Source organism: Dromiciops gliroides, chromosome 2 (assembly GCF_019393635.1).
Source record: "Dromiciops gliroides isolate mDroGli1 chromosome 2, mDroGli1.pri, whole genome shotgun sequence".
NCBI classification, from domain to species: domain Eukaryota; kingdom Metazoa; phylum Chordata; class Mammalia; order Microbiotheria; family Microbiotheriidae; genus Dromiciops; species Dromiciops gliroides.
The window spans coordinates 87,102,947-87,118,013 of record NC_057862.1 but is presented as its reverse complement, the minus strand read 5'-3'; the positions used below and the strand labels follow the sequence as shown (position 1 = coordinate 87,118,013).

At 37.7% G+C, this 15,067-nt stretch overlaps 1 protein-coding gene across 1 annotated transcript in view; it reads left to right on the top strand.

Moving 5' to 3' along the window:
• The window catches only part of LOC122738329 (deleted in malignant brain tumors 1 protein-like), a 146,609-nt gene that overhangs the window by 67,231 nt on the left and 64,311 nt on the right, over positions 1 to 15,067 (top strand). Inside the window, 8 exon segments of the mRNA XM_043980376.1 lie at positions 765 to 1,076; positions 3,693 to 3,734; positions 5,068 to 5,480; positions 5,988 to 6,011; positions 7,183 to 7,216; positions 9,826 to 10,140; positions 13,457 to 13,771; positions 14,782 to 14,811. Coding sequence (XP_043836311.1) covers positions 765 to 1,076; positions 3,693 to 3,734; positions 5,068 to 5,480; positions 5,988 to 6,011; positions 7,183 to 7,216; positions 9,826 to 10,140; positions 13,457 to 13,771; positions 14,782 to 14,811 — 1,485 coding nt within the window.

Genomic DNA, 15,067 nt, shown 5'->3' with positions numbered 1-15,067 from the left:
GTTTTCTAATTTTAGACTTACCCACTTCTTACAAGATTAGTAAATAAGGCAACTAAAGGGAAATGAAAATATTCCATGTTAAGTCATTCTCTTTGAAAGTCAAATACATTATCCTTTTTCTCAGATGCATGAATGGCTTTAACAAGGGCAGACTGTGTTAGAATACAAATGGTTGACCTTGATAGTAAAAACATAAGCAGGACCTTAATTTTTCAACTTTTCATTTTTTCTCACTTTATATTTTGTCCTTAGTCATAATAATTATATTGAAATTGTAGTGCACTCAATAGTATTCTGGTGGTTTGAAAGAATTGATGCAGCTGTCAAGAAGATTTAAGTAATTTCCCATATTAAAAGTGGGGCAGTGGGTGGACTTAGGTTCAGCACACAACAGTCATCCTATATAATAGCATAACTGGGAAACTTTTTTACATGCAGTTTTATTTAGCTAATGCTGTCTTTGTTAAAACTCATTGATTCAAAGTTCAAAGTTATAGAACCCAATCTTTTCATCTAACAATGAATTTCTTACAAAAAGCCATTTCTTTTAATCTAGTAGACACTTTCATGTCAAAGTAGAAAGTTGAAGGGATTTTTCCTGTCTGCCAATAGCCAGGAACATTTTCCCCAAGAGCTAAGCATAGGCAAAATGCACATTTGGAAACTACTGTACTCTGTGGAATTGCACATATCCTCTTTTGGAAAATACTATTGAGAGGAAAGTGCCATAGAGAAATAACCAATATTTTCCTCTTGTTGCCAAGACATTTCTTTAAGATTGATGAACGGAAGTCACCGATGTGAAGGACGAGTTGAAGTGTACTACAATAACACCTGGAGCACAGTGTGTGATGACAGCTGGGACCTCCGGGATGCACAGGTTGTGTGCAGACAGCTGGATTGTGGAAAAGCTATTGCAGCCCCAGGACTGGCATATTTTGACCGAGGTTCAGGATCTATTGCTTTGGATGATGTGGAATGTGTTGGAAATGAAGCAAAACTGTGGCATTGCCTTAACAATGGCTGGTTCTCCCATAATTGTGGTCATCATGAGGATGCCGGAGTTAGATGTTCAGGTACTTTCTTATTTCCTCTAGAGGAAATTGTGAAGAAATAATCTGAAGGAAGAGGGATGGACCCTTCAGTCTAACAACTTTATAAACTCAAAAGAACCTGTTTCTAAACAAGTAGTTCTTGACAATATGCATAGATGACACAGTTGATAGAGCACTAGACCTGAGTTCAAATCCAGTTTCAGACGTTTACTAGCTAAGTGACCCTGGGAAAATAATTTAACCTCTGCCTGCCTCACTTTCCTCATTATTATTAGAAACCAAATTCTAGCTTCAAGTTGTATTTCTCCAAATAAACTCAATGCCTCTCACAAAGCAGGTACTAACCATTTGGTCTTTGAATAATAGTCCTACTACTTAATACATGTGTAATCTTGGTAAGTCCTTTACCTCTCTAGGCTTCAGTGTCTTCAGCTATAAAGGGGAGAGTTTATAATCTCTAAATTAACTTAGAAGACACTGAAGCCTATGTTCTCTTAAGCTCTAAATCCCAAAATTTTATGAGTCAATAATCAATTGACTAATAACTCAATAAAGAGACAATAAATCAATTAAATTAATGCTTTTACTACTTATCTATTTGGGTTCTGAATTGGTGTGAGAAGTGTTTTGTTACTATACATAGTTAAATAACAAGTGAGTGTTGGGCAATGAGTTCTGGGAATTGGGAAAGCTAGGTGGTGCAGTGGATAAAGCACAGGCTCTGGATTCAGGAGGACCTGGGTTCAAATCCAGCCTCAGACACTTTACACTTACTAGCTGTGTGACCCTGGGCAAGTCACTTAACCCTCATTGCCCCACCAAAAAAAAATAAAACAAAAGAGTTACGGGAATTTAAGGCTATCCATGAACAATTACTACATTTGAAAATTTTTTAAATTTCTGGTACAATATTCAAATAGACAAGCATTCTGCTGAAATAAAATATTTACCTAAGCTTCCTTTGTCTTTCTTAGTTACAATGGATTCTCCAACATCAACAATGACTGTAGATCATGACTCAACATCAGGTATTTTTCAGTTCTTCTTCAAATGACAAAACATCTAAGTCATCTTGACAATGGCAAGGACACAGATCTGATTACTCTCCCACTGTTCCCAGGGAAATTTTAAGATAGATCATACACTTGTTATTTTTTTACCTTTAGGTTCCACCTCAATGGAAAAAGGGTTGGATGGAGACTAATGCTTCTTTCTATCCCTCAGGTTTATCTTGGCTTACTTTTTCAAAGCTTTGACACTGTCTTTGTCATTTCAATGGTGATTTCCCATGATTCCCCTGGTGTGTATATTCCTGCCAACCACATAGATATAATCCCTCTAAGATTTAGTAGATGATCTTTAAAACTATTACTCAGTGACCATTCTGGTGATGAGCATCAATAATAATAATAGTATGAGGGGCAGCAAGGTGGTGCAGTGGATAGAGCACTGGCCCTGGATTCAGGAGGACCTGAGTTCAAATCCAGCCTCAGACACTTGACACTTAACTAGCTGTGTGACCTTGGGCAATTGCCTCACCAAAAAAAAAGATAATAATAATAATAATAATAATAATAATAATAATAATAATAATATGTAGCACTTTATATTTCACCTTAAAGTTTACAAAGCACTTTATAAATATTGTTTTACTTAATCCTTACAATAACCTTGGAAAGTGGGTGCTATTATTGCACTGATAAGAAACTGAGGCAAACAGAGGTTAAGTGAATTGCCTGGGGTTAGTGTATATAAGGTTAGATTTGAACTTAAAAGTTCCTGACTCCAAGTACAGTGCTCTATCCATTGAGCAACAACATAGCTTTCTCTGTCTCTTAACTTTACTGTCTGGTTCTCAGACCTCAAACATAAGGTCCATCACCTGGCCACCCTGAGAACCTCTCTGAACTTTCAGGACCCACCACAGACTCCACTAGCACATTCGCTGAAAAATCCAGGTCATTCTCATGCTGTGAAAAAACCTTGTATAAAGACATTTGATTCACATAATTGGTCCAAATGGTAGCCAAATTCCTAAGGCAGTTAACTGGAATTTTATTCATTAAAATGCAAGTCAGCAGAATGGTTGATGGGTTAGAGCTGACAACATGGTACTGTGGGAAGAGTGCTAAATTTACAGTTTGAGGACCTGAGTTCTAATCCTGATTCTCCAACTTATTACCACCTGTGCATCTTTGGATCAGTCTTTTAGCTTCTCCAGGCCTCAGTTTCCTCAATTGTAAAATGAAAGGGTCAGACGAAATGATCTCAAAGTCCCCTTCCAGCTTTGAATTTGTAATCCTATTAATTATTCATTGGGTTATGTAAGCCAAAATTGTCAGTAGTTACTCACTATGCTTTGTTTGGTCTTTAAATTTAGCTGATGATTTTTTTTAAGCAAAGGAATCCCTTAGTTGATACTAAACCATTAACATGCATTATCTGAATAAATACAAGTTGAATAATGGGAAATAGGAATCCCAGAATCTGCAATGGTAATGAAAGAACACTAGCCTAGACTTGGAAATTGGCTGCAAAGGGTCTCCAAAGTAGATAATCAAAGCATAAATAATTGAGTTGGATATAAATCATATTGACCAAGATGCTACATAATCCTCTTTTGCTTTCTATTTGCAGTAGCAGTTCTTCCAAGTTCAACAGAATCACCCCCAGCAGCTGGTAATGCTCTCTCATACATCCTCACAATGCATTTTATCATATCTTTAGCTAAGGGAAATGATATGATTATATCCTATACATCCTTCCTTCACACGGCTGCCAAACTGATTTTTCTAAAATGCAAATCTAACCATGTTACTTCCTTAACATCAGTGACTCCCTATTACCACTAGGGTCAGATATACTCTGTATGGTATATACAACAATTTACAACCTTTGTTTAAATTTTTAGTTACTTAAAATTTATTTAAATTATATTCATTTTTTAAAAGGTCACAACCTGACCTCAACCTATTTTTCCATCCTTATTGCATATAACACCCCTCCACACATACTAAGATCCAGCCAGACTGGCCCATTTACTATTTGGCACAGATGGGGCCCCATCTTCTGTCTCTGGGTCTTTACACTGGACCCTTCTCCCCAAAGCCAAGAATGGACTTTCTCCTCACCTCCAACTCTCAAAATCTCTAATTTCCTTCAAAGTTGAGCTCAAGTGCCACTTTCTACATACATGAGGCCTTTCTTGACAAGCCTTCTCTGCCCCCCACCTCCTGCCCCTGCCTCTGGCACAACTATTAGTGCCTCCTCAAAATCACCATATATTAAGATGTTTTGTATATACTTATACATGCTGTGGTAGTTGTAAAAAATTTGGCAACAGCAAAAGGTTAAGAAGCTTTGTTATAGGGGCAGCTAGGTGGCGCAGTGGATAGAGCACCAGCCCTGGAGTCAGGAGTACCTGAGTTCAAATCCAACCTCAGACACTTAACACTTACTAGCTGTGTGACCCTGGGCAAGTCACTTAACCCCAATTGCCTCACTAAAAAAAAAAAAAGAAGAAGCTTTGTTATATACCTATATACCCAGAGTCATGTAAAAATTTGTCTGGTGAAAAGGGTCACAAATGGAAAAAGTCTAAGAAGCCCTGCTCCATACCATGTTCAAGGTCACAGCACAAGTCAGTTGTAGAATGCAAACTAGGAGCTTAGCTCCCAACAACAATCTCAACACTGTGTCACAATGTTGTTTGTTTATTTTTCATGAAAAATCCAGAACATTCCATGTGACAAAAACCAGGTTCTATATGCTACAAAGGGAGGTAGAAAACTCTAGAATATTGACAATCTGGTTCAGAAAAAAAGAAGCAATTGGAGGGTGTGAACTATAATATCAAAAATGGGCTGAATGATTACTAACTAACGATTACTTATTAAATGCTTCTTAGGTGCCAAGTACTGTGCTAGGTACTAGGTATACAAGTAGGAAGAATGAAATAATCCCTCCACCTCAAAAGTTTATATTCTAATATTGGAAACAAAATCCCAAAAAGGTAGATCTCTTAATACAACAGATGTTTGCCCTCTCTTTACCAACTTGGCTGTCAAGTTCTTGCAGGCAAGCCTCACTTTAGATTCATTTTGCCCTCTATCAATCCAGGGTCCAGGTGTCAGGTTAGTGGATGGCCAGAATAGATGTGAAGGGCATGTGGAAATCTATTACAATGACACCTGTGGGACCATATGAGATGACAGCTGGACCATCGGAGATGTCCACATTGTCTGTGGATTAGCTGTGGCCTCGCTTTCAGGAACCAGATTTGGCCTTGGCACAGGCAGTATTACCTTGGATGATGTCAACTGTACAGAGGAGGAGTCTCCCTTGGAACAGTGCCCTCACAGTAATTGGTTCAGTCACAACTGTGGGCACCATGAAGATGTTAGTGTAATCTGTTCAAATATGTTGGTCTGTCTCTGTAAAATAGCAATGATTATAACATAAACATTGGAAATCCCTGGCATGTTAAAGTAACTCAGGGAGAAAAGAGGTACACAGTACCTCCATTGCACTATTCTCAGTCTTTACTTCTAAAAATATCCAAACTTTTAAAAACAAGAATGAATGACCCACCCCAACTGCAGCATCATGGGAGAGAGGGAAGATTGATTCAGTATTTCCGAATTCTTACTTAGGAATGCCACCACTTTATTCCTATAATGACATGAGCTCTTTGGGGCATATTTTCCTAGTTGTATAAAAGGATTCATCATTCAATCACTCAGTTTTCAAATTTGACAGTTATTAGCCAAATGATTGAAATGAGCTAGAACACAGTGTTAAAAGCTCAAAGTATATGAAGGAAGGCTAATGTCAATTGTTTCCAAACGGTTTCATTGTTAAGGTTTAAATTTCAGTTTCTAATCATGTAACTTATTATGAGTCACCACTAATGCTTTCTTTTTGTCTCCACAGATTCCTCATCAACAGGAAAGCCAGGTATCAATTTCTCAATATCGATTACGTTAGCTGGGCTAAAGGGTGGAAGTCTAGACTAGAAGTATAATTTTTCCCCAGTCCATTCACTAAGGGTGAATCTGTAGGCTTTTCAGTAGGATAATGAAATGACTGGAGGAGAGAAATTGCTATTCCATGTTCCTGCAAGAATATCATCCTAATGCCTCTCCCATCCCCTACAAGATAGCCAGTTTCCTGTGGCAGATGGGACAATAGGAATAATGTTGGCTTTGAAAATCTGAGGACTATGGTTCAAATCCTGTCCATGTGATCTTGGGCAAGTCTTCCTAACTTTTCTGAGCTTCCATTCCCTCATCTGTAAATTCAAGGTATTGGACTAGATTGGACCCAAAACTGTGCTTATGAAGCTATGCCTGCTCAGTATGTCCTTCTATGTCACTTACTTGACAGTGATCTCTCGTAGAAGTAGACCATGCCCCAGACCTGTCCCTTCTCCAAATCTTGTCCTATATCATGCTCAGGGAGACTACAATACTTTATGCTTAAGAAGTTAATAAGTCACGGGGCAGCTAGGTGGTACAGTGAATAAAGCAATGACCCTTGACTCAGGAGGACCTGAGTTCAAATCTGGCCTCAGACACTTGACGCTTACTAGCTGTGTGATCCTGGGCAAGTCATTTAACCCTCATTGTCCCACAAAAAAAAAGTTAATAGGTCAATGTGTTCAGTTCTGGGTACCACATTTTAGAATAGCCATGGACATGCTATAGTCTGTCTAGAAGAGGATAATGAAGATGGTGAGGGAGACTAAAAAACATGGCATATGCAGTTTGATTGCAGAAACTGGGGAGGCTTAGGCTTCCAGAAGGGACTTACCTGTCTTCAAGTATCTAAAAAGCTCTCGTGTGGAAGGGTCATTACTTAGATCTGCTTGGTATCAGAGAGCAGACCCAGGAATAATGGATGATAGATTTGGGTTTGATATAAAGACAACTCCCTACAGTTAAATTTATCCACAAGCAGCTATCTCTGGAGTCAGTGAGCTCTTCATTAAAGATTTTCTAACAAAGGATAAATGAATGCTTATTGGTGGGATTGTAGAGGAGATTCTCAGTCAGGTACAGGTGGCACTGGGTGGCTTCTGAGGTTCCCTTCCAGAACTTAAATTCCATGTTTCTGTGATACTAAGAAGGTCTTGATGGAAGTGCAGGAGCAGCATCCAGCAGGTAGGAGAACAAGGAGATATGAGTGTCACAGAAACCAAGAGAGAAGAGGTCAAGGAGTGTGAAGGCTAAGAAACAAGACATCAAATTTAACCGTTAGGATGTCACTGTAATTCTTTCCAAACAGCAGTTGAATACAACAATGTAAGAAATTAGTTTATGTTTATTTAGGGACACTAGTTAACCTGACTTTTTATTCTCCTAAGGAAAATACAAATGTTCCCCTTCTAATAGGTAATCATAAGCTTTGTGGGTTTAGTGGGGGGGATGAAGGAAGGCAAGACCAGAACTGTGATTTCATCTGTATACCTAGCTCCTATGAGACAACTCCTTCCATGAAAACTCCATTTCAACAAATCAGTAACTGTTCTACGATGTAGCCTGAGAGAGATGTCTGAAGCAATGAGAATGTAGGTGACTTGTTCCAGAGTTACAAAGCCAGCAAATGTCAGACATGAGACTTGAACCCAAGTCTTCCTGACTCTGAGGCCATCTTTCCACCATAATTATCTACCAGTTATAAATTAATTCATATTTAAAATAGTGCCTTGCATTCTGGAACTTGTATTTTAATTCTGGAGGACCATTAGAGATAAAAATAATGTAACTTGGGGTGGCTAGGTGGCGCAGCAGATAGAGCACTGGCCCTGGATTCAGGAGGACCTGAGCCTCAGACATTTGTCACTTACTAGCTGTGTGACCCTGGGCAAGTCACTTAACCCCAACTGCCTCACCAAAAAAAAAAATGTAACTAAAACATGCCTTTCACAGCATGGATGTTCTTTTTCAAAACATGAATAAGCCTTCCTTAGAAATATTTACTTACTAAAAATTATTTTTTCAGGCTTTAGTTTTTTTTTCAAGAGAGAATAGTCTCTAATATTCTTTGCATGTCTTAAAAATTACTAAAATAGGTACTGTATGCTTTCCCCATCATTTAGAATTCATTATTAAAATATGTCTATGAAACCAATGATTATAGATACATATTGTACACATACACATGCATAGAGAGAGGAGAGAGAGAGGGAAAGAGAGAGAGAGAGCGGGAAGTAGGGAGGGAAGTGGGGGATGGGCAAGGATAACCACTGTGATTCCTTTGAAAACTGAGATGTGCTTAACATAGTGAAAATCATACTAAATTCAGTGTCTCACAATTTAGTTTCCCTTCCTAGATGTCTCATTTCCTAGTCCCATGATCTTTAAAAATGTCATTTCACCTTTCTGATTGAGCCTTAGTTTCTTCATCTGTTCACTTGTGAAGTTAAACTAGAGGTCTTTAAAGTCCCTCCCAACTCCAATGATCTATGATTCTATATTCTAAAATGCAGGGTCTCACAATCTAAGACAAAAATCAATAGATTCCACATCTGCTTTATCTGTAGCTGATGCAATGATTAAACTTTATCCCAGTGATCCTTAATTAACCCAGCACTTAGCAAAGTGTCTAGCACATAGCACTTAATAGATGTTTATTGACTGACTGGTTTGATTTCATAATAGTCCTTGCCTTTCAAATAAATATTGCATAGTATTTATTTTAATTTAAAGAGAACTAAAGTTTGTTTTGTTAGACTACCTTGTTAGACACCTGGGATTAAAACTCAAGCTCTGGATCCCTAATCTTCAACCTGAATTACTTTGAAATTTTAAAGGCATGGTAGGATAGTGGAAGGAGCACGGGGCTAATAGATAACTTGGTTCCTGGTTTGGTCACTCGCTAATTTTAACTTTAGAAGTAAGTTGCTTAACCCTTTGAGACCTAATTTCCTCAAGTGTAAAATGGCAATAATTATGGTTAGGCTATGTTCTTCACAAGGTATAACAATTAAATGAGCAATAATGTATAAAGCAAGAATAAAATTATATTTAACTATGATTTGTTACAATTAGTTTTGTTTTGAGCAAATGATATAAAGAATAATATTTAAAACTAATCTTAGTGGGTATTCTTGGTTTTCACATGAAAATGTTAAGGGTAAATTTGTTGGCTACTCTGATACACTCGTGATATCACCTATATGTATCTCTTTACATCACAGTCCATCCATATCTTCTCATTTGGTCTTTGTTCAAAAGTTTCTTTATTTGTTAATTGTGGTTTGGCAGTCTGATGAAGCCTAGGGACCCCTTCTTGGAATAATGTCTTAAAATGTATGCATAAAATACATAGGATTACAAGAGAAACCAATCACAGTGACATAAAAATGTAATTTTTCTTATCCAACATGACAGGCCCCCTTAGATCTATCCATGGATTCCTTGAGCATCTGTGGTCCCTTAAGAACCTCTGATTAGGTCTTTTTTTGGGGCAATGAGGGTGTGCCCAGGGTCACACAGCTAGTAAGTGTCAAGTGTCTGAGGCCAGATTTGAACTCAGATCCTCCTGAATCCAAGGGCAGTGCTTTATCCACTACACCACTTAGCTGTCCCCTTTGATTAAGTCTTTTAAAATTTCGTGGGCACCAGTTCAGCTTGTGAACTGCCATCTATTTTCCCTCACTCTCCCTATGTGACTGTTCTACCTCCCTTTTTTAGTCATTTCTTTGATGATATAATTTATGCCACAATAACATTTTCACATGTTGACTTCACTCATTGGCTTTTCCTAGATATACTAGTAATAAGGCTGGTGAATGGCAAGAACAGGTGTGAAGGTCGTTTGGAAGTTCATCACAATGAAATCTGGGGAACTGTATGCGATGACCTCTGGAGCATCTCAGCTGCTAATGTGGTGTGCAGACAGTTGGGCTGTGGAGTTGCCCTGTCTGCCCCAAGGAATAGCCTATTTGGCAAGGGATCAGGCAGCATTTTCCTGGATGATGTACAGTGTGATGGCAATGAGACCAATATTGGGCAGTGCCAACATCTTGGTCTGTCTATACATAACTGTGGTCACCATGAAGATGCTGGGGTCGTTTGTTCAGGTAAGCCATACCTCTAAAAATCATGTCAGTGATGTTTGTATAGACTTGCCTGACCACATTATATATTTCCTTCTCATGACGGCACTTGAGCAGCCTCTACAGTACTTAAGGTGATAGAAAGGACAGGGATGCCCTTAGTCTCTAGAAGCAAGACTAGTCAAGGTCCCTTAGTAAAATTTTGCTGGAGATTATCTCTTTATTGCAGATTAGTAGAGTATCTATATTGGTGAAGGGAATTTCCATATCAGGGAGTTCCTCCAAATTTATGTAATAACAGATTTGAGGGGAGAAAAGATACAGTGAATTTCACTTTTTATATTATATTCATGGTGTCTAGTCTACAACCTCTTCTTGAAAAAATTTTATGATTTAATATCCAGAAATATTTATTAAGAAATATTCAAATGGAATCAATTATCTTATCAGCATGGGCACCCCCTCCAATAATATGTATAAGAACCCATCAATACATGCCCATCCTATATGAATTTTGCCCATGTCCTCCAATAAATTCTCCATTGTGGGTTCACCCAACATGTTGGGGACCTTCCTTATATTCGGACAATAAAAAAATACCACTGAGCACTCTGGGTGTTCATCAGTCATATCTCACAATCATGACATGGCCAACTCACCCATTTATTTCTTTAATGTTGCCCTTTACTTTCAATTGATAAGGTCCTGGACTTAGAGCCAGAGGACATGGGTTTGAATACCAGATTTATGATATCAAATATCTAAATATTAAACATCATATTTAAATATTAGTTGTTTGTTGTTATTAATACTATAACTGTGGACAAATCTCTAAGATTCATTTCCCTTATCTATGAAATGAGGCAGTTGAACTAACTTATCTCTAAATTCCCTTCAACTATAAAACTATGATTCAATTACGCAAAACAGGATTAATGCTATTTAGGATTTTCCTTAGGAATTCCTTACTTCTAATATATTTCAGCCTTCTCATGACACCAAATTTATAAGTACACATACTTACACACATAATCCCAAATCATCCAGATAATAAAAAAGATACTATTTAAGCTAAAGTGGATTTTATCAATCCAGCCTTCCTGTTTCACAGATGAGGAAATAAAGCCAAGAGACACAAAACAACTTGTCCATGTTCAAATAAATTAGTGGAAGATCTTAAAATAATAGCTAGGATTTAAATAGTGTTTTAAAGTTTGCACATCACTTTATAAATATCTCATTTTTCCTCACAATAACCCTGGGAAGTAAATGTTATTATAATCTCCATTTTACATCTGAAGAAACTGAGGTACAGAGATGTGAAGTCACTCATAGTTACACATGTAGGAAGTGTCTGAGCCAGGACCTGAGCCTAGAGTCCAACATTCTTCCATTAGTCCATGAGGGTTTTGGATGAACTATTTGGACATGCCAATTTCATGTAGCCCTATACTGTAATTTTACTGAGTTACCCATATTATCTTAACACAGTGCCCAGCACAGACTAGGCTCTCAATAAAGTATATTGACCAGCTGGTTGACTGGCTAGCTATGTGAATAATACCCAAATTCTGGGTAATTGGCACAATTCTTGACTTCAGCCATGGAGACAAATCCTCATCTCTCATCAGGCTACTTTGTTTTGCTTCTGGCAGATGTTACCATTCCTAATTGCTGCAGATGAACTAATTCTCTAGAGATGGCTTAGCGCCATGGATAAACTGCAGCATTTAGAATTTAGAAGGCCTCCATTCAAATCCTGGATCAAACACTTACCAGTCATCGGATCCCAGACAAGTAATTTAGTTTTCCTCCTCCTCAACTTCCTCCTCCGTAAATAATGACAACCTTCATATTTACATCACAGTTTAGTCATCAGGATCAAATGAGGCACTGTCCATAAAGCACTTGGCAAACCTTGAAACATTATATAGATATCAGTTATTGCCCATCATTATTTACTGAGAGGGAAGGTTTATGGATTAAGAATTCAGGGTTAGAAAGTAAAGTTTTGAAATTGCCAATGAAGCATGTAATGGGGTGTCAAAGTTGACTAAAAAGATTGCCATGTATTAGTGAAGACAATGCAAATTGGATAATGTGGATTTATAGTGATGTCAACAAACATTATAGAGGAACCATCAATTTGGTTTATCTAGGCAGCATAGTCCAGTGGAAAGGGCCCTGAACTTTCCCACTTAGTTCAAGTCATGGGACCATATCCCAACTGTGCCACTTACTGCATGACTGTGGGCAGTCCATTTAATGTCTTTGGCCCTTGGTTCCTAATCCATAAGATGAGGGGGCTGGACTATAAGGTCCCTTCTGACTCTGGAGAGCTACCATTTGACCATTCCTTAACCTCTCTGAACTTCATTTATAAAATGTGGATATTAGCAGCATCTCTCTGAAGGGGATCCAATGAGATAATGAATATAAAGCACCACTTCTGTTTTATAAATATGAAAACTGAAGCCCGGGGAGCATTGTGCCTGGCATATAGTAGGTGCTTAATAAATGTTTGTTGATTGCTAAAGAACTTGTTCAAGGCCACAAAAATCCTGTTAATATAAATACATTGGGTTTTCTTGTCTTTTAGCTGATCCAGCTAATCCAGAGTCAACTGTAGCATCTCCTCCATTTGGTAATCTTTTTTTTTTCTTTCTTTTACCAAAATTTAACTAATAATCATATGCATGCTGAAACATCCCCTATAGTCACATGTTTTGCATATAGGGGTAAGTTTATAGATTTAAGTTCCACTCCCTGGATTCTAAAAAATTCAAGAAGAAAGGAGAGTGTATATGTGTCCAGGTGTTTAAAATGTGATTTTTATGAAGATGCTAAATAATTCTATAACCTCTGCCTCTTAATGATTTTTTGCATGAATTCATGCTAAGGGTATAAGTTTATAAAGAAACTGAAATAATTTGTAACTAATGCAAAGCTGAGTTTTCTATGTCCCCAAGCTACTGTTTATTAGTTTGTAAGTAGTGAAAACCTGGCTTCTTATGTTGTAAAATAGAATGCAGCACAGATTTTCCTTGATTATCTCTCATTTTGATCTGAACTATAAAAAACACTTTGCCTAAAGCACTTTATAAACCTTGAAACATTATATAAATATCAATTTTTGCCCATCATCATTTACTGAGAGGGGAGATTTATGGGTGGAAATCAGGGTTAGAAAGTAGTGTTTTGAAATGGAGGAAAGAAAACAGTTGCCAGTGCATTTTAAGAGTGCTCTAATTATTTTAAAGGACAAAAGAAGTTTTGTATTATTCGTTAACTATGGAGAAATGATTGAACTTCTGCTAAGTAATTCTTGAATATTTCCCAGAGTTGCCAGATGTCAGACTGGTGAATGGAAGAAGCAAGTGTGAAGGACGCCTGGAAGTGTATTACAACGGGACATGGGGGACTGTGTGTGATGACCTCTGGGGTATCAATGCAGCTCATGTGGTATGCAGGCAGCTGGACTGTGGGGAGGGAATGAGTGCCCTGCAGAATGGCTATTTTGGGGAGGGCTCCGGAAGCATCCTCCTGGATGATGTGCAGTGCCAAGGAAATGAGACCACCCTGGGGCAGTGTCGCCACCGTGGCTTGTCTGTCCACAACTGCGGTCACCATGAAGACGCAGGAGTAATTTGCTCAGGTATTCTTTGTACTTTGGCATAATGACCTTCCTTGTGCCATACAACAGGGCACTACTCTCTGGTTTCACACAATTTTTAATGTATTCATATATCCGTAATTTCTAGTAGGCAAAGATACAATTTCTAGTTGGATGTGGTTTTGATTGGAAAAGGAGCAACCCAACCTCCAAAGATTCTGGCTGGTGCACAGCGATGGGATAAAGAAGGATGCTACCCTAGGCAAGGGGCAGGACCCTTAAGACTCATAGTAGGGAATGTGATTCCAGTTAGGAGAGGGAACCAGGGCAATTGCACAACAAGGATGAAGTTTCTCAATGTTAGGGCCCTTCTGCAAAGTTTCAAAGTCCTAGACATAGTTCCATGTGTAGGAGAGGTTTGTTCCCATTTTTTAAACTCTAACCCCTGCTTACAGTCATCTCTTGATTACACGAAGACTCATTAAGTGCTGGTGGTCCATTTGAATCTTCACAATAATACTAGGGAATGTTTTGTGAGAGAATATGACAGTGGTCCTCCATGACAAAGAGAAAAACTTAGAGCCATCTCCCAAACATCCTAGGTATTGCTAGACTAACTGATCTTTTTCTCATATGGATTTATCCTCCATGAATTTAGCTAGGGCCATTGTGAATCAACTTATTTTCTGTGGAGCCTAATTCACAACATAAAGTATTTTTTAATGGTTTTGACCAAGAAAAAAGAGAATCAGAGGTTCTAATTGTATTATATCATTTCTGAAAATATTGGCAACAGTAACTCAAAAGCAAGATATTCCAAACAAGAAATATTCTCTGTTTTTGCCTTGGTGCCCTTCTGTGTCTGGTTTGAAGGTTCATTCAAGAAAATGTTTTCCTAATATTGCTTTTCCATTACATAAGCCAACATTTTGTGCCTATGCTTAACATATCTAAAGAATAAGCCTTATAAGTGAAAATATAATACTCAAATTTCCTGTTTCCTTAAGTTGGTTTTTAAGTTTGCTTTTTGCTTTTTTCTTTTGTAATTTCAGCATCAGCTATGGAAATGACCACTTTATCTGGTAATTATCTTCTTTATTTCTTTGCATTATGGAATTCAGATATACCACAAAATGACTTTATTATCAAAAGAATAATGTTTATGTATAATTCAAATTAAATTAATATTTATTGAGTGCCTGTTACCTTTACTGGGCCCAAACTTTCTAAATTTTTCCATTACAATATATCAGCAAGACTATAAAATCAAGCTAAATATTTTTTCCTTTATTTTTCATGAATTTGCCTCTTCCAAGTTTCAAAAGGTAAATCCTAGTT